A 20197-nucleotide genomic window follows, 5' to 3' on the forward strand; every position below is an offset into this window, starting at 1 on the left:
GAGTACATGAAACTGTCTTTAAAAAAGGGGGTGCTGGAGAAATAGCTTAGTGATTAAGATGCTTGCCTTCAAACCCAAAGGATCCAGGTTCAATTCCACAGGACCCACGTAAGCCAGTTGTACAAGGGGTGCATGTATCTGGAGTTTGTTTACAGTGGCTAGAGGGCCTTGTTCTTTTTCTCTCTCTCCCTCTCTCTACCTGCCTATTTCTCTCTTTCTCTCAAATAAATAAAGAAAAGCAAATACTAAGAAAGAGAGGGCCTGGAGAGATGGCTTGATGGTAAAGGTGCTTGCCTGCAAAGCCTAAGGACCCAGGTTGAGTTCCCCAGTACCCATGTAAGCCCGATGCACAATGTGGCACATGCATCTGGTGTCTATTTCCAGTGGCTAGACACCCTGGTATATGTCCATCATCTCCCTCTCTCTCTCAAATAAATAAATAAATTTTTTAATTATTATTTTTTATTTCAAAGTAGGGTTTCACTCTAACCCAGGCTGACCTGGAATTTATTATGTAGTCTCAGGCTGACCTCAAACTTTCGGCAATCCTCCTATCTATACCTCCCAAGTGCTGGGATCAAAGGCATGCGCCACCATGACTGGCTTAATAAAATTTGCTTTTGTTAATTTTTATTTATTTGAGAGCGACAGACAGGGAGAGAAAGAAGCAGATAGAGAAAGAATGGGCACACCAGGGCCTCCAGCCACTGCAAACAAACTCCGGATGCACCCGCCACCTTGTGCATCTGGTTTATGTGAGTCCTGAGGAATCAAGCCTTGAACCAGGGTCCTTAGGCTTCACAGGCAAGCGCTTAACCATGAAGCCATCTCTCCAGCCCCCTTAATAAAAGTTTTAAAAAGGAAGCAAGCAAACAAAACAAAACAAAACAAGTAAACAAGCAAAAAACAATGAAAGGGGCTGAAGATATTGCTCAACAGTTAAAACGCTTGCTTGCGGGGTCTGACAGCCCCTGCGTTTGATTCCCCAATACTCACATAGAGTCAGCTGCACACAGTGGCACAAGTGTCTGGAGCTTGTTTGCAGTGGCTAGAAGCCCTCATGTGCCCATTCCCTCTCTCTCATTCTCTTTGTCTGTCTACTTGCAAATAAATAAAATTGAAAAAAAAAAAAAAGTCATGGTGATGCATGCCTTTAATCCCAGCACTCTGGAGGCTGAGGTAGGAAGCTTGCTGTTAATTCCAGGCTAGCCTGAGACTACATAGTACACTCCCGGACTCGGACTCGTATTAAGTGGTGCATGCATCTGGAATTTGTTTACAGTGACTGGAGGCCCTGACACACCCAATCTCTCTCTCCTTGCAAACAAATAAATTTAAAAACAAAACAAAACATGGATAAGAGGAAGGTGAGGATCCTGAAGGCTCCAGAAACAATGATTCCCTAATAAATAAGACACATGTGCCTTTTTTTTTCTGAATACTATAAAAACCATAGGATATTTCAGTTGCATATAACAGAAATTCAGTTCAAACAGGCTGAAAAAACTGGGAAAAACCAGGCTTGTGGGGCACGCCCTTAATCCCAGCATTTGAGAGGCAGAGGTAGGAGGATCACCATGACTTCAAGGGCACCCTGAGATTACACAGTGGATTCCAGACCAGCCTGATCTAGAGCAAGAACATAACTTGAAAAAAATAAGATTGAAGAAAACACAGACAAATAAAACACAGACCACTGAAGAGAGGAGCTCAAATTACATCTCCAGTATTTATTTTCTCCATTTTTCCCCCCAAGAGATGGGTTTTCCCTCTAGCCCAGGCTGACCTGGAATTCACTATATAGTTTCAGGCTGGCCTCAATCTCACAGTGATCTTCCTATCTCTTGCCTTCCAAGTGCTGGGATGAAAGGGGTGCACCACCATGCCCAGATATTTCTCCATTTTTATTTACTTATTTTAATTTTTTTGTTGTTGCTTTGTTTTTCAAGGTAGGGCCTCATTCTAGCTCAAGCTGACCTGGAATTCCCTCTGTAGTCTCAGGGTGGCCTTGAACTCACAGCAATCCTCCTATCTCTGCCTCCTGAGTGCTGGTATTAAGGGCGTGCACCACCATGCCCAGCATTCTTTTTTAATAAGATCTTCTTTTTAAAAAAATATTTTATTATTTATTTGAGAGAGAGATAGGACCTAGCTTTGATTCTGCACATAAACCAGATGCACAAGGTGGCACATACGTCTGGAATTCCTTTGCACTGTTGTTAGAGGCCCCAGCATGCCCATCCTCTCTCTTGCCCTCTCTTTTTCTCTTTCTCTTTCCGATAACCAAAACTTTTTTTTTTTCTTTCTTTCTGAAGTAGGGTCTCACTCTAGCTCAGAGCTGACCTGGAATTCACTCTGTTGTCTCAGGGCGGCCTCAAAACCACAGTGATCCTCCTACTTCTGCCTCCTTAGTGCTGGGATTAAAGGCATGCACCACCACCCCTAGCTTAAACAAAACATTTTTTAAATGTTATTTATTTATTTATTCATTTATTTATTTGAGAGAGAGAGAGAGAGCATGCCAGGGCCTCCAGCCACAGCAAACAAACTCCAGACACATGTGCCCCCTTGTGCATCTGGCTTACTCCCCACAGGACTAGGGTTAAAGGCATGCATGCCTTCCAAGTCATCTCCCCAGTCTCTGATACCATCTTTTTCAGAAAGCCTTTAGGCAATATGTATATATATCAATATCTATCTATCTATCTGGGTTTATTTTTTGTTTTGTTTTGTTTTTCCTGAGGTAGGGTCTCACTCTAGCCCAGGCTGACCTGGAATTCACTCTGTAGTCTCAGGGTGGCCTCGAACTCTAGCGATCCTCCCACCTCTTCCTCCTGAGTGTTGGGATTAAAGGCATGTGCCACCATGCCCAGCTAGATTTTTTTTTTAATTTCATTTATTTATTTTTTAAATATTTTATTTTTATTTATTTATTTGACAGAGAATGAGAAAGAGAATGGGTGTGCCTGGGCCTCCAGCCACCGCAAAGGAGCTCCAGACGCGTGTGCTCCCTTGTGCATCTGGCTAACATGGGTCCTGGGGAATCGAACCTGGGTCCTTTGGCTTTCTAGGCAAACACCATCCCTCCAGACATTATTTATTTAAGAGAGAGGCAGATAGAGAATGGGTGCGCCAGTGTCTTTAGCCAATACAAATAAACTCTAGACATCTGACTTAAGTGGATCCTAAAGAATTGAACCTGGGTCCTCCTTTGGTTTTGTAGGCAAACTCCTTAACCACTAAGCCATTTTTCCATCCCTGGAAATTTTTTTTTGTGTGGTGTTTTTTTTTTTTTTTTTTTTTTTTTGTATTTCGAGATAGGGTTTCACTCTAGCCCAGACTGACCTGGAACTCACTATGTAGTCTCAGGGTGGCCTTGAACTCACAGCAATTCACCTACCTCTGTCTCCCAAAGTACTGGGATTAAAGGTGTGCCCCAGCATGCCAGGCTAAATTTGGCCTTTTTTGCCCAGCACAGTGGTGTGTGTCTATAGTCCCAGCTACTGGGGAGGCTGAGGCAGGAGGATCACTTGAATGCAGAGTTCTGGGCTGCGGTGCCCTAAACTGATTGAGTGTCTGCACTAAATTCAGCATCAATATGGTGACCTCTGGGGAGTGGGAGACCACCAGATTGCCTAAGGATGGGAGAGCCAACAGAGGTTTTGGAGCAAGTCAGAAACTCGTAATAATCAGTAGTGGAATCACTCCTATTAATAGCCACTGCATTCCAGCCTGGGCAACATAGCAAGAACCGTCTCTTTAAACAAAAAGAAAATTGCTGTCTAAAAAAGCCTTTTTTGTTTTTGTTTTTCAGAGTAGGGTCTCAATCTAGCTCAGGCTGACCTGAAGTTCACTATATTTTTTAAAGATTTTTTGTTTGTTTGTTTGTTTGTTTATTAGAGACAGAGAGAAAGAGAGGAAGAGAGAGACAGAGTGAGAATGGATGTGCCAGGGCTTCCAGCCATTGCAAACGAACTCCTGATGCATGTACCACTATGTGCATTTGGCTTATGTGGGACTTGGAGAATTGAACCTGGGTCTTTAAGTCTTCATAGCCATGTGCCTTAACCGTTAAGCCATCTCTCCAGCCCTGCAATTCACTATGTATTTTCAGGGTGGCCTTTCGAACTCACAGTGATCCTCCTATCTCTGCCTCCCAAGTACTGGGATTAAAGGCGTGTGACAACACCATGCGCGATTTGAGACAGCCTCCCTATGTTCTCTTGGCTGGCCTGAAACTCACAGCCTCTCAGATGTTGATATTAGAAGTGTGCACCACCAAGTCTAGTGGATAGGTAGCTTTTACAATATATCTAACAAAGGGGGGGGGGCAGGCTTGGTGGCACACGCCTTTGATCCCAGTACTTGGGATGCTAAAATAGGAGGATTACCATGAGTGCAAGGCCACCCTAAGACTACATAGTGAATTCCAAGTAGCCTTGGCTAGAGTAAGACCCTACCTCAAAACACCAAACAATAGCGGGGCAGGGTGGCACACACTAATCCCAGCACTTGGGAAGCAGAGGTAAGAGGCTCACCATGAGTTCGAGGCCAGCCTGAGATTACAGAGTGAATTTCAGGCTAGCCTGGACTACAGTGAAAAACAAAACAAAACAAAACAATATAAACAAGGCATAGTGGCACACATCTTTAATCCCAGCACTCAGGAGGCAGAGATAGGAGGGTCACTGTCAGTTCAAGGCCACCCTGAAAATACATAGTGAGTTCCAGGCCAGCCTGGGCTAGAGTGACACCCTACCTCAAAAACCTAAAAAAAAAAAAAAAAAAAGGCAACTAAATCAACAAGGGCCAGGACTGACTAACTCAAAATGTTCTGAATTCTTGGCACACAATGAGGGACAGTGCTGTGTGACTTTTGGTCCTGTTTCCTCTATGGATGTCATACTCTGTCTCTCATTCTTACAATTAGGGATCTGGATGAGATGGCCCTGGAGCTGCCTCTAGCCCTGATCCTTGTAAACCAGTGACTTCCTGGATCTGTCAGCCTCTTTGGATGACCCAACCTTGGGCAGGAGTTAGGTGTATATCTGAAATCCTCCTGCCTTCTTTGGATCAGTTAATGGAGGCAGTTGTGCAAAGTTCCTGGGACCCTCAAAGTAGTGAATCTAATGCCAACACATCATGATACTGTCTCAATGGGAAAGCCCCACAGCCCCAGGCTTCTAAGACTTGTCAACCAGCTCTACCTGGTAAGGGGAACCAAACTGTTCCAAAGAGTGAAAAAGCTGCATTTTTAGCCTCTTGCCAACACATATACACCATTTCCAGGAATGGTAGCCACAGCCTCTGACCACAATGAGGACCTGCTCAGGACCACCCTGTATTCCACACCAACCTAATCGTCTTCAACCAGCTCAGTTATCTCCAATACCAACTTCCCAAAAGAAGTATTAGTTCAGTTTTTGGTCCCCCTCCCCCACAAGAACCTGTTAGTTCTTATTGCACACTATCCTGAAAGAGACTCACCACCTTTCAAGGATGGCCACTTGGACCACTACTTGCTGAAACTCCCATCCATAGGCTCTCATTTTACCATCAAGATCCCCATGAAATAACTAATCTGAAACCACAATCCTCACGTTCAGATAATCAGAGTTGCAATTCCAGTTCTATTACACCCTAGCTGGATAATCTTAGGCATATTATTTACCCTCCTTGAGCTTCAGTTCATTGATCTAGAACAGAGCAATGAGGGCTGAAAGAGTATCTCAGAATAAAATGCATACTTAGTATGTTTGAGAGACCCTAGGTTTCTAGCAAAATAAAAAATAAAAAATCAGAATAGTGATTGTGGACATTTTATAAGATTTATGAAAATACTCAACATATCAACATAAATATGTTAAATGTGCTGGAGACTCAGCATGATGGCCAAGCACTTGCCCAGCATGTGTGAAGCCCTGAATTCCATCCTCAGCACCACCAAAAATAAAAAAGAGAAGTGGAATTTTCCAATCCTCTGTAGAGTTGCTGTCCAGATATGGTGATTTACACCTTTAATCCCAGCACTTGAGAGGAAGAGGTAGAAGGATTAGTGTGAGTAGAAGTCAGCCTGAAGCTACAGAGTTAGTTCATGGTCAGCCTAGACTGGAGTGAGACCCTGCCTAAAAAAATACAAAAACAGGGCTAGAGAGATGGCTTAGCCATTTAGGCTCTTGCCTTTGAAGCCTAAGGACCCAAATGCAACTCCCCAGGACCCCCATGTAAACCAGATGCATAGGGTGGCACATGTGTCTGGAGTTTGCAGTGGCTACAGGCTCTGGCATGCCCATTCCCTCCCTCTCTCTCTATCTCTCAATAAGTAAAAGTAAAATTTAAACCGGGCATGGTGGCATATGACTTTAATCCCAGGACTCAGGAGGCAGAGGTAGGAGGATTGCTGTGAGTTCAAGGCCACCCTGAGATTATATAGTCAATTCCAGGTCAGCCTGAGCTAGAGGGAGATTCTACCTTAAAAAAACAAACAAACAAACAAACAAACAAACAGGGCTGGAGAGATGGCTTAGCGGTTAAGCACTTGCCTGTGAAGCCTAAGGACCCCGGTTCGAGGCTCGGTTCCCCAGGTCCCACGTTAGCCAGATGCACAAGGGGGCGCACGCGTCTGGAGTTCGTTTGCAGAGGCTGGAAGCCCTGGCGCGCCCATTCTCTCTCTCTTTCCCTCTATCTGTCTTTCTCTCTGTGTCTGTCGCTCTTAAATAAATACATTAAAAAAAATTTAAAAAACAAACAAACAAACAAAACACTAGGGCTAAATAATATTCTAAGAAGCCAATTACAAACTTCATTTAAAAAGCAAAGAAGGGGAGCTGGAGAGATGGCTTATATCCTGATTCTATTCTCCAGGACCCACATAAGTCAGATGCACAAGGGGGAACATGTGTCTGGAGTTTGCTTGCAGTGGAAGCATGCCCATTCTCTCTGTCTCTCTCTGTTCTTTCTCTCAAATAAATAAATAAATAATACATATTTTAAATATATGTATATAATTTTAAAATTTGATTTATAAAAAAGCAAAGAAGGAGCTGGAGGGATGGCATAGTGGTTAAGGCACTTGCCTATAAAGCCAAAGGAGTGAGGTTCAATTTCCCAGGACCCACATAAGCCAGATGCACAAGGTGGTATGTGCTCATTTGCAGAGGCTGGAGGCCCTGGCATGCCCATTCTCTTTCTGTCTGTCTCAAATACATAAATGACAGCCAGGCGTTGTGGCATACACTTTTAATCCCAGCACTCAAGAGGCAGAGGTAGGAGGATCACTGTGGGTTCAAAGCTTCCTTGAGACTACAGAGTGAATTCCAGGTCAGCTTGGACTAGAATGAGACCATACCTCGAAAAACAAAAACAAAAACAAAAGCAAAGAAGGTTTGAGACCTAGAGAGGGGACAGGATTTGGCAAAGGTCACACAACAGGTATAAGAGAACAGGGGCTGGAGAGATGGCTTAGTGGTTGAGGTGCTTGCCTACAAAGCCAAATGACCCAGGTTTGATTCCCCAGTACCCACATAAAGCCAGACGCACAGGGTAGTGCATGCATCTGGGATTCATTTGCAGTGACTAGAGGACCTCGGCCACCCATTTTCTCTCTGAGTGCTTCTCTCTCTCCTAAATAAATTATATATAAATATGAAAACAGAATAGTGGGCAAACAAAGAGAGAAAAATGGGGCTGGAGAGATGGCTTAATAGTTAAGCACTTGCCTGTAAAGCCTAAGGACCCTGGTTTGAGGCTCGATTCCCCAGGACCCACATTAGCCAGATGCACAAGGTGGCGCAGTCTGGAGATCTTTTGCAGTGGCTGGAGGCCCTGGTGTGCCCATTCTTTCTCTCTGCCTCTTTCTCTCTATGTCTGTCACTCTCAAATAAATAAATATTTTTTTTTAAAAAAAGAGGGAGAAAAATAGTGTTGAAGTAGAGGTCTGGGTAGAGGTACTGAGTTGTATCCGCAGAAAGACAGCTAAACAAGAGGACCTTCAGCTGACATTGCTCCATTTCCTCTGCGCACCCGGACCTGGCATTTGCCTCTCTTTGGAACTGCTCCTTCTAGGTTTTTGAGTTTGCAATAGTTTCTCAGAAATGCTAGGTAGATATTGTTTGCTGAGCAACCAGCCCATAGCTACAACAAGGGTCCCATACAAATTTTGCCTTTTTTTTTTTTTTTTCCTGAGGTAAAGTCTCACTGTAGCCCAGGCTGACCTGTTGCTCACTCTGTAGTCCCAGGCTGGCCTCAAACTCACAGAATTCCTCTTACCTCTGCTCCTGAGTACCCAAGCCTCCTCCAACTTTTTAATTTAACTTTTGTTTTGTTTTATTTTATTTTACTTTCGTAGTGCCAGGGCTCAAACACTGAATCTCTGAGCTACACTCCAAGCTCCAGGTTGGCTTCTTTTTTAGATGCCCAGTTCCTCCAGGCACCACCTCAAACTGGTGCCCTCAATAGGAGTCCCTATCACAGGGCCTTGATGGGGACTCCAGCCTGCTGCATAGGGGGTAAGCCAGGGCCCCCCATTTTCTTTTTGAAATATTTTTATTTTTTAAAATATTTTATTTTTATTTATTTATTTATTTATTTTTAAATATTTTTATTTATTTATTTATTTGAGAGTGACAGACAGAGAGAGAAAGACAGGTAGAGGGAGAGAGAGAGAATGGGCGCGCCAGGGCTTCCAGCCACTGCAACCAAACTCCAGACGCGTGCGCCCCCTTGTGCATCTGGCTAACGTGGGACCTGGGGAACCGAGCCTCGAACCGGGGTCCTTAGGCTTCACAGGCAAGCGCTTAACCGCTAAGCCATCTCTCCAGCCCTTTTTATTTATTTATTGGAGAGAGAGAGAGAGAATGAGCACCTCAGGACCTTCAAGCCAAATGAACTCCAGATGCATGTGCCACCATGTGTATCAGGCTTACGTGGGATCTGGAAAATCCAACCTGGGTCCTTAGGCCTGTCTGGCAGGTGTCTTAACCACTAAGCCAGCTCTCCAACCCAAATATTTTCATTTTTATGTTTTTTTTTAAATTTATTTACAAGCATAGAGAGAGAGAATAGGTGCACCAAGGCTTCTTTCCACTATAAAGGAACTCCTTTCCCTTGTGCCACTTTATGCATCTGGCTTTATGGGGGTACTGGGGAATGGAACCTGGGCTTTCATGTTTTGCAAGCAAGCAGCCACCGAGCCATATCTCCAGTCCCCCTGCCATCCTCTTTGTAGAAAATTTGATCTTTTCCGATACTCTAGGAAAAGCCTGGAGTATGACTTGTTTGGTATCTTTCCAAAGTAAATATTCTGACATGGATTGTTAAAGAATTTCCACTATCTTTTATTTATTATTTTATTTATTTACTTATTCATTTTATTTTATTTTTGATTTTTCAAGGGTCTCACTCTAGCTCAGGCTGACCTGGAATTCACTATGTAGTCTCAGGGTGGCCTCAAATTCATGGCAATCCTCCTATATCTGCCTCTGGAGTGCTGAGATTAAAAGTGTACACCACCACACCCAGTTTATTTTTGGTTTTTTTGAGGTAGGGTTTCACCCTAGCCCAGTCTGACCTGGAATTCACTTAGTCTCAGGGTGGCCTCAAACTCATGGTGATCCCCCTACCTCAGCTGCCTGAGTGCTGGAATTAAAGGCATGCGCCACCATGCCTGGCACTCCACTATCTTTGTTTGCTTGTTTTCTGTTTTAAAGGTAAGGTGTTGCTCTAGTTCAGGCTGACCTGGAATTCACTATGTAGTCTCAGGCTGGCCTGGAACCTACAACAATCCTCCTACCTCTGCTTCCTGAGTGCTGGAATTAAAGGCATGCAACACCACATCTGGCTCCATTATCTTTATTTTTTTTAAATAATTTTTTTAAAAAATTTTATTTATTTATTTGAGAGCGACAGACACAGAGAGAAAGACAGATAGAGGGAGAGAGAGAGAATGGGCAAGCCAGGGCTTCCAGCCTCTGCAAACGAACTCCAGACACGTGCGCCCCCTTGTGCATCTGGCTAACGTGGGACCTGGGGAACCGAGCCTCGAACCGGGGTCCTTAGGCTTCACAGGCAAGCGCTTAACCGCTACGCCATCTCTCCAGCCCTCCATTATCTTTATTTATATTTATTTATTAGGGAGAGTATGAGAGCATCAGGGCCTCTAGCCACTGAAAATGAACTCAAGACACATGCACCACCTTGTACATCTGGCTCACTTCGGTTCTGGGGAGTTGAATCTGGGTCCTTAGGCTTTGCAGGTAAGCACCTTAACTGTTAAGCCATTTCTCCAGCCCTCCATTATCTTTTTTTGTTTTTTGTTTTGTTTTTCGAGGTAGGGCCTCACTGTAGCCCAGGCTGACCTGGAATTCACTAGTACTCTTATGGTGGCCTTGAACTTACAGCAATCCTCCTACCTCTGCCTCCGGAGTGCTGGGATTAAAGGTGTGTGCTGCCAGGCTTGGCAAAATTATTATTATATTTTTTTAATTTGCTGAGAAAGAGAGAAGGAAGGAGGAAAGGAGGGAGGGAGAGAGATGGGCATGCCTCCTATCGCTGCAAACTGCTCCAAACACATGGGTCACATTATGCCTCTGGTTTTGTGTAGGTACTGGGGAGTTGAACCTGGGCCAGTAGGCTTCATTTTCAGAGAGAATGAGCACACCAGGGCCTCTAGCCATTGCAAATGAACTCCAGATGTGTCACTTCACATCTAGCTTTACATGGGTACTGGGGAATTGAACCCAGTTTTGTAAGGCTTTGCAAGCAAACACCTTAACTGCTGAGCCATCTCTCCAGCCCTGTTTTTCTTTATTATTTATTTTATTTTATTTGAGGTAGGGTCTCATTCTGGCTCAGGCTGAACTCACTCTGTTGTCTCAGGGTGGTCTTGAACTCATGGCCATCCTCCTATATCTGCCTCCCAAGTGCTGGGATTAAAGATGTGCAACACCACACTCAGCTTATTTTTGGGTTATTTACTTATTTATTTACTTATTTATTGAGAGCGACAGACAGAGAGAGAAAGAGGCAGAGAGAGAGAGAGAGAGAGAGAGAGAGAGAGAGAGAGAGAGAGAGAGAGAGAATGGGCGCATCAGGGCCTCCGGCCACTGCAAACAAACACCAGATGTATGCGCCACCTTGTGCATCTGGCTTACATGGGTCCTGGGGAATCGAGCCTCCAACTGGGGTCCTTAGGCTTCACAGGCAAGAGCTTAACTGCTAAGCCATCTCTCCAGCCCCTATCTTTGTTTTTTTGAGGTAGGGTTTAATTCTAGTCCAGGCTGACCTGGAATTCATTATGTAGTTCAGGGTGGCCTTGAATTTGTGGTGATCCTCCTGCCTCTGCCTCTGCCTCTCAAGTGCTGGGATTAACGACGTGTGCCACTAAAACCAGCTTTTTTTTTTTTTTTTTTCAAGATATGGTCTCACTCTAGCTCAGGCTGACCTGAAATTCACTATGTAGTCTCAGGGTGGCCTTGAACTCCCAGCAATCCTCCTGCCTCTGCCTCCCGAGTACTGGGTGCCACCGGCTCAGCTTTTGTTTTTAAGACAGGGTCTCTTGTAGCCCAAGCTAGCCTTGAACTCCTGATCCTCCTGTCTTGTCTTTCTCAGTATTGGGATTTATAGGGATGCTCCACCATGCCCAGCTAGTCTTCAGGCATATCTTTGGCTGATGCTAAACCCCAATCACACAGAAAGTGGCAATGTTAGGACTGGCATGAAAAGCTACTTGGTATATTTTTTTTCTTTTTTAATTTCTTCTCTTCCTTTTTCTTTCTTTTAAAAAGTGTTTCTAAGCCAGGCATGGTGGCACACGCCTTTAATCCCAGCACTCGGGAGGCAGAGGTAGAAGGATTGCTGAGAGTTTGAGGCCATTCTGAGACTACATAGTGATTTCCAGGTCAGCCTGAGCTAGCATGAGACCCTACCTCAGAAACAACCCCCCAAAAAAATTACAAAAAAAATATTTATATTTATATATTTGCAAGCAGAGAGAGATAGGAAAAAGAGAAAAAAAAAGGGGGGGGGCATGCCAGGGCCTGTAGCTGCTGCAAATGAACTCCAGACGTATGGACCACTGCATCTGTCTTTATGAGGGTACTAGTGAATCAAGCCTAGGTCCTGCAGGCCAGAGCCTTAACTGCTAAGCAATCTCTCCAGCCCTCTTTTTTTTTTTTAATATTCATTTATTTGAGAGAGAGAAAGGTGGTGAGGGGGGTGGGAGAGAGAGAGAGAAAGGCGGTGAGAGGGAGAGAGAGAGAGAGAGAGAATGGGCGCCCCAGGGCCTCCAGCCACTGCAAATGAACTCCAGATGCATATGCCCCCTTGTGCATCTGGCTTAATGTGGGTCCTGGGGAATTGAACCAGGGTCCTTTGCTTTGCAGGCAAATGCCTTAATTGCTAAGCCATTTCTCCAGCCCAGCCCTCTTTCTTTCTTTTTGAGATGGGGGAGTCTTGTCTTACTATGTTGCTCAGGCTGATCTCAGACTCATGAACTCAAGGATCTTCCCTTGGCCCTTCAGCCTCCCAAGTTCTCTCTAGGACTACAGATGCATGACACCACACTCAGCTAAGATTCCTTCTTTAGGTTATTTTTTTTCTCTCTCTCTCTCGTGTGTGTGTGTGTTGCATGCACAGTATGCATGTGTGCACGCAGATGCATATGTTCTGTGCACATCCACATGGAGACCAGAGGAGAACACTGGGGCCCTATTCTATCACTCATCTGCATGTTTCCTTGAGATGGAGTCTTTCAGTGACATTTTTAGTCAGACTGGTTGAACAGTGATTCTCCCATCTTTGCTCCCCACAGACTGTGGTTACAGGTGTTTGTAGCCATGTCCAGCTGTTTCTGTAGGTGCTGTGGGTAAAACTTAGGATGAATCAGGCCCTCATGCATGAACAGCAAGTGCTTTCACCTGCTGAGCCTAGTTCCATGTTTTCTTTGTTTTTGTAATTCTACTCTTTCTCCATCTGTAAGCACCCTTCCCTTGTCCTCAGAAACCAGGAATGTGTCCACATAAATAAAGTCTGTCTTCTGTCTGGTTTATTGCAGGTTATTATCTCACCCTAAGCTCATGTGTCCCAGGCTGCCTGCCTCTCCCCATGAGTTAGTTGACAGAGGAACTCCTTGGTGTATTTGCAGTAGGAAGTCTAGTTATGAGATCCACCTGAAGGTGGAGATTTTCATTAACTGACTCCTCAAGACTTTCAATTTATAGATGTTCTAATCTACAGTTCCACGATTCAGTAAATGCCATCATTTTATTTTGTTTATTTATTTATTTTTAAATGTTTTATTTATTTATTTGAGAGACAGACAGACAGAGGAAGAGGCAGAGAGAAAGAGAGAATTGGGTGAGTCAGAGCCCCCAGCCACTGCAAATGAACTCCAGACATATGCACCCCCTTGTGCATCTGGCTTATGTGGGTCCTGAGGAATCGAGCCAGGTTCCTTAGGCTTCACAGGTAAACGCCTTAACCACTAGGCCATTTCCACAGCCCCCTTGTTTATTTATTTATTTATTATTATTTTTTTATTTTGGTTTTCTGAGATAAGGTCTCACTCTAGCTCAGGCTGATCTGGAATTCACTATGTAGTATCAGGGTGGCCTTGAACTCATGGCAATCCTCCTACTTCTGCTTCCCAAGTGCTGGGATGAAAGCCGTGCACCACCACGCCCTGCTAATGCTACCATTTTAGATTCCTAGCTCCTGAAACTCAGATTTCACTGCACTACAGTTGTGATGCCTAGGTTCCATGACTCTACATATCTAGCATTTTATGACTTTTTTGTGTGTTTAATGAATTTTGTTGTTGATATAGTGGCCAAAGCCAGCACTCACCCTGGATCTTTTTGTGTTTGTTTTCTAGAAGTTGCAAGTCTCAATTCTGACGTTTCTTCTCGGGTTTCAGCGAGGCACAGGAAAGAGATGGTTAGGTAAAAGTGGGATTCCATTCTTCGTGGAGCTACATAGCCGAGTAGTCCAATACTAGGCCCCAGCACTCAGTGCACCCCCCCTCACTTAAGCCCTTCATTTGAACTCCAGAACCTGAAGACAGGAGGAAGAGCTTCTTTATAGACATTGCTCCATAAACTGCTCCAGGGTCTGGTGGAAGAGAGTTTAGTGGGATATTGGCCTTGCTGAATGGGCAGCAGAGAGGGAGGGTTCAGCCTATGGCAAGAAGGCAACAGGGAAATTCCCTAGGGAGTCCTGTCGCCTTCCCCTACATGTGAGGAAGAAAACAGATGCAAGTGGGTACTGGTAAATGTAGGGTGACCAGTATTGCATTGTGGAGTTGGAGCTGGGCTTCCAGCCATTGACCCATTAGTGACAAGGGATCTCCAATCCTTCTGTCCCAGGGACTGTCTAATCCAGCCAGCCCATATCTTCTGATTGTGTGTTCCCCTGCCTCAGTCAGACTCCTAGAGAAACCTGGAGGGCAGGAGATGGGGGATAGGGAATCTGATCTTCCCAGAGCCTCTTCTAGAGATTGCTCACCAAGGCCAAGAAAGAAAACAGCCAGGACTGCCCAGGATCACATTGGGGCTCAGGGTAGAACAGGGACTGGAACTCCAGGATTTTGCCTCCACCCAGAGCTGTTCTTCCTACATTCCAAAGGGTCCCAGAATTATAAAATGCCCTCTGAGCTCATAAGCTTATGAAACTCAGGGCTAGAGGATAGCTGTGCCCCAGGCCACCTCCCAGGAGCCGTCTGGACCCCTCCTCCAGCCCTTCCAGTCATTCAGTACAAGGCTAAAGCTGCCAAACCCGATTTTCCGGTGGCTGCCCAAGGCTCGCTAAAGCAGAAAGCCCTCTTCCTGGCATGGACCCCTTGGGCCACCGTCCTCCTCCCCCTTACCTCCTGATTCCTGGCTTGGACTGTGCCTCCTGCACCTGTGCCAGCTGTCCCAGTGTGCTACAACTTCCTCCTCCACCTGCCTGTCATCTCCCCTGGGCTGCTTTTCCCAACGCCATAAGAGATGCCCCTTTGGGCTCCATTTTTCTCATTTACCTATGAGGAACAGTAGCCTGCCTCTCACAAAGGGGTCTGAAGGGGGATCTGAATAGCAGGGCTCCACCATTTGCATGATGAATTGGCACAGGGTTATGAACACAGCCTGGAGTATGAAAAGAGGCTCTGCTTATGGAAATGTGGAGATGTAGCTGCTGGGGTGAAGGGTAAGAGGTAAGAGGGTGTGCTCCCTCTGGTTCCATTATGTTATCTGACCTCTGGGAGATGGAAGAGCAGAGAGAGAGAGAGAGAGAGGGAGAGAGAACACCACCCCTGACTATACCTGCTACCAGTGTTCAGAGCCCTCACCATGATTTAATGAAGTGCTTAAGTTTAATGTCTGTCCCCCACTAAGGAAAAAGTCCCTTTGTCTTCCTCACCTATCTATCTCATCTCCAGAACTTAGCACCTCCTTGGCACAGAGCAAGAACTATTATTGACTGAGACAGAGCTGCAAATTGAGAAGCAGAGCCACTCTAGGAGCTGCAGACCAGCCAGGTCAGGTCAGATCACCGAACCCAGGCCCCTGCTCCAGGTCGCCTCATTGCCCCAAGCCTCCTCCTGGGGGTTCTGTTCTCTTGGCCTCCAGGGCAGCTGGCAGGGTGAAAATGAGTTGCACCCAGTTATCCAGGGGGCCAACTAAATTAAGTGGTGGTTACCCATGCTGCTGCTTATCTCTGAGAGTCCAGAGGGAGAGGAGAATTGGGAACCTGGAGGAGGAGGGGCAACAGAGAAGCCGTCATTGCAGATGAAACTAAAAATAGCTGGAAGAGATGATGTCATCTCTTCCACTGCTTAGCACCCCCCCCTACACATACATAGATGCACACACACTCAAACACACAGATACACACAGACACAAGCATAAGCATACATGCAAATGCATGCATACATACAAACACCCGCACACAGTCATACTGGGGAGGGAGGCTCTGAGTCTCAGGGCTTCAGGGGCTGGGAAGTCTGGTGAGTGTGTCTCTGCCTATGTGTTTGTGTATACCTGTGTTTACATCATGAGTGTGATTGCATGAGTCTATATCCATATGCTTGTGCTGTGTCTAGGTTCATGCATGTTTGCGTTTGTGTGTCATTTGAAGATGTGTGTGCTTGTTATATATATTCTGTTGCATTCCTGTCACTGCTTAGCTCTTTATATCATGTGCCCGAATGCATGTGTATGGTTTTTGTATTGTGAATCTATGAATCCACTTATATTTACATGTCTGCATGTTTGTGGACTATGTCACATATCTTTATATATACAGACCCCTTTGTGGGCCTTGGACACTGGTCCAGTCACCTTCCTTCCAGCTCTGATGGGTATTCAGCAGCCCCTTCCCTTGCTACAGAGCCCAGTACTCTGGGAACAGTGACTTTTCTCTACCCCAACCCTTCTAGGGCCCTACTCTGGGATAAGCCTTGGTAGACTTAAATACAATTCACACCCCACCCCCCCAGTAAAAAAGGGCAGCAAAGAACATTATTTAGATTTTTTGAACTGTGGTGGCTAGGTCATCAAAGGTCTCTGGGACACACACTAACCCATGCACAAAACAATATTCCAAGCCACTGGAAACAAACCCATGGAGACACACCCCACAGAAACCCAGTTACACCCGATAACACATGGGCACACACTCAGAAATCCAAATGGAAAATCCCCAGGCCAGAGAGCTCAACACCCTCCCCACTTTCTGGACTAAAACTCAGTCTTGCCCCACCCCCAAGTGTCCCAGCTCAGCCGCCAGTTTCGGAAAATGCTGACCTCAAAGGATGGCTGGGGGCTGAAGGTGACATGCCCTCCTGAGACACTAACCCTTCTGCACCCTCTCCCTCCTTCGGCCTGCCCCCTCCCTTTCCTGACCTTCATTCTCAGCAGAGCCGGTGCCTCTCTGGTGCGCTTCTGCCCTTACTCCTTGACTCTCACAGCAGCCCGCAGAAGCACGTTCAATCACAAAAGCACATTCAGTCACATGTGCTTTATACCCCCATTCTCCTGTCACATGAACACACACACACACATCAGCAGCAGCCACACCTACACACTGACCATTATAGGCATACCTCATACTAGAGCACTTATGGGATTCTGTCTCTTATCCTATCTCTCTGTGATCTGTGCCTCCTTGTACCTTCCCAAATGTCAATGCAAATCCTTCTCCCTGTGCCTATGGAGTACAAGACAGGAAAGCCTCCTACCTCACAGGGGAGACCAACGTGTTGAGGCCAAATGGGTTTGTATGGCTGACCTTGTCCTGTCCTTCTGCTACCTAACTGTGAACCCAAGAAGTATCCAGCCCAATCCTGCCTTCACACTCTGCATAACTGGCTGGAAATACTTCAGGATGGAGTGAGACAGTCTGAGCAGAATGACTGTATTTGTCCTTCACCACCGATAGCCCCTTGGAGCAGCAGATTCGGAGCTAGGCGAACTTCTGGGCGTTTCTAGAGGATCAGAAAGCCCCCAGGTTGACAGAGGTGTCTGAGAACTGAGGAGAGAAAAGAGAGAGAAGGCTATGAGAAAATAAGCATTGGTGAATGCTCCACTGTTCTCCATCAACACACCATCCTCTGTTAAGGCTGTTAAGAGATGCCTGCCTTCAATTTCCTACCATATCCATGGGGTGACATTTCATAAATTGTTTCTTAGAGTACATAAGCAGAACAGGAGAATTCTTCAGGTTTTCAAGCCCCCACCCTGTATCACAGGCCCCCATCTCCTGCTCCCTCACTAGCCTTGAGGTGAGAGGATCCACACACTGGTGGTGGTATCAGTGGGAGTGTTGCTGTTGTTTGTAGCTACGGTGGTGGCAGCTGGGCCTCGGGGTTTCTGCCGGTATGTCCTGCGGCTACACTTGAACATCCTGGTAACCCGGCGACGGGACAAGCCCATACCTGGCCTGTGGTAGGGAGAACTCATGCCCCTAGGCCGAGGGGCACGGACAAGCTGAGAGGGCCCCATGAGTACAGAGAGCTTGTGCCATGTACCTGAGGGATGCTGATGGCCAGGGCAGCTGAGGCCTCTATGACATGGAGCCTGCTGAAGGGTGGTGCTCTTTGTTACAAGTCCTGCCTCCCACCATGGGCCAGGCTCCCTCACAATCCTCTCTAAGCAACCCCAATGTGGCTCCTTGGGAAAACAACTCTGAGTAGGGAAAATAATCACAGTTTCCTCACACATCCACATTAGCAATATGTTTTGATTTTTCAAGGTGGGGTCTCACTCTATTCTTGGCTGACCTGGAACTCACTCTGTACCTCAGGCTGGCCTTGAACTCATGGCACTCTCAAACTCACACATATACAAGTGTGAGCAACCCCCTCCTCACATTAACAATATGAGCAATGTTTTTAGATGTTATACCTAACTTTACAAATATTACTTGATTAAATCTCCACATAACCCTACATTCTATCATCAACTTGACTTATCAAGTTGAAGGATTTTTTTTTTTTTTTTTTGAGGTAGGGTCTCACTCTAGCCCAAGATGACCTGGAATTCAGTTTCAGAGTGGCCTCAAACTCATGGATATCCTTTTACCTCTGCCTCCCCAGTGCCGGGATTAAAGGTGCATGCCACCATACCTGGCAGCTTGTTTGTTTGTTTGGTTTTATTTTTTTGAAAAGGGTCTCATTCTAGCTCAGGCTGACCTGGAATTCACTAGTCTCAGGGTGGCCTCCAACTCATGGTGATCCTCTTACCTCTGCTTCCTGAGTGCTGGAAATAAAGGCATGTTATCACCATGCTGGGCTGAAACATCTTATTAATATGTAGTGTTGAGTCATTAACATTGAACTCATTAACAACAGTAATGTAATGTGCCTGAATCAAGATTTTCTAACTTATTAATTCCCTTTAAAATATATGACAGGGGCTAGAGAGATGGTTTAGCAGGTAAAGCATTTGCCAGCAAAGCCTAAGGACCCAGGTTTGATTCCCCAGTACCCATGTAAGCCAAATACACAAGGTGGTGCATGCATCTGGAGTTCTTTTGCAGTGGCTAGAGGCCCTGACATGCCCATTCTCTCTCTCTCTTTCAAACAAAAAATATATTTTTTTAAAAAAGAAAGCATGAGCCAGGCATGGTGGTGCACGTCTTTAATCCCAGCACTCGAGAGGTAGAGGTAGGAGGATCGCTGTGAGTTCAAGGCCACCCTGAGACTCCATAGTGAATTCCAGGTCAGTCTGGGCTAGAGTGAGACCCTACCTCGGAAAAGAAAGAAAGAAAGAAAGAAAGAAAGAAAGAAAGAAAGAAAGAAAGGAAGGAAGGAAGGAAGGAAGGAAGGAAGGAAGGAAGGAAGGAAGGAAGGAAGGAAGCAAGCAAGCAAGCAAGCAAGCAAGCACAGCTTTCTTGTGCTTAGAACCACTAATACTTCAGCATGATAATTTAGGACCATCTGAGCAAGCAAAAATCATCATCAGGGCTGGAGGGATGGCTTAACAGTTAAGGCATTTGCCTGCAAAGTCAAAGGACCCAGGTTCGATTCCCCAGTGCCCACGTTAGGCAGATGCACAAGGTGGCACATGCATCTGGAGTTTGTTTGCAGCGGCTGGAGGCCCTGGTGCACCCATTTTCTCTCTTTCTCTCTGCCAAATAAATTAAACATAGAATATTTTAAAGAAATCATCACTGAAGTGCACATCTTTAATCCCAGCACTCGGGAGGCAGAGGTAGGAGAATCACTGTGAGTTTGAGGCCACCCTGAGACTACATAGTTAATTCCAGGTCAGCCTGGACTAGAGTGAGACCCTACCTCAAAAAAAAAAAAAAAAAAAAATCATCATCAAAGCTGGGCATGGTGGCCCACACCTTTAATCCCAGCACTTCGGAGGCAAAGGTAGTAGCATGTCTGTGAGTTCAAGGTTACCCTGAGACTACATAGTGAATTTCAGGTCAGCCTAGGCTAGAGCAAGACCCTACATTGAAAAAAATATATGTTCTGGCTTTTTGAGGTAGGGTCTCGCTCTAGTCCAGGCTGACCTAGAAATTCATTATGTAGTCTCAGGATGGCCTCAAACTCATGGCAATCCTCCTAACTCTGCCTCCCAAGTGCTGGAATTAAAGGTGTGTACCACCACACCTGGCAAAAAAAAAAAAAAAAAAATCAATATAATGTCTCTCTTTAGCCCAGGCTGACCTGGAATTCACTATGTTGTCTCAAGGTGACCTCCAACTCACAGTG

At 45.6% G+C, this 20197-nt stretch overlaps 2 protein-coding genes across 3 annotated transcripts in view; both read right to left on the minus strand.

Moving 5' to 3' along the window:
• Positions 1-16970, minus strand: part of LOC101599836 (phosphatidylinositol 3-kinase regulatory subunit gamma) — a 109735-nt gene extending 92765 nt beyond the window's left edge. The window contains exons 1-2 of one of the 2 annotated variants that reach the window (XM_045149959.1): positions 15673-15701; positions 13843-13897 (exon numbers count right to left, since the gene is read on the minus strand). The gene's annotated coding sequence lies outside the window, so the exon portion shown is untranslated. Of the gene's footprint in view, positions 1-13842; positions 13898-15672; positions 15702-16877 lie in introns of those variants that run through there. The other variant, XM_045149958.1, reaches the window with a different exon arrangement.
• Positions 16971-17458: 488 nt separating this feature from the next.
• On the minus strand, positions 17459-17975 carry P3r3urf (PIK3R3 upstream open reading frame). The gene is made up of 2 exons (XM_045149961.1): positions 17750-17975; positions 17459-17502 (listed from the first exon to the last, which is right to left on the minus strand). The coding sequence occupies exons 1-2, from the start codon at positions 17973-17975 to the stop codon at positions 17459-17461; spliced, it is 270 nt and encodes an 89-aa protein (XP_045005896.1).
• Between the last annotated feature and the right edge of the window lie 2222 nt (positions 17976-20197).

The sequence above is a fragment of the Jaculus jaculus genome, chromosome 5, assembly GCF_020740685.1.
Source record: "Jaculus jaculus isolate mJacJac1 chromosome 5, mJacJac1.mat.Y.cur, whole genome shotgun sequence".
Lineage (NCBI taxonomy): Eukaryota > Metazoa > Chordata > Mammalia > Rodentia > Dipodidae > Jaculus > Jaculus jaculus.

Excerpts from the sequence above, each read along its gene's own strand:
- P3r3urf (XM_045149961.1), bottom strand. The coding sequence starts at position 17,975 with ATGGGGCCCTCTCAGCTTGTCCGTGCCCCTCGGCCTAGGGGCATGAGT. Across the intron at positions 17,503-17,749 it reads GTGGATCCTCTCACCTCAAG|TTCTCAGACACCTCTGTCAA; the intron begins GCTAGTGAGGGA and ends TTCTCTCCTCAG.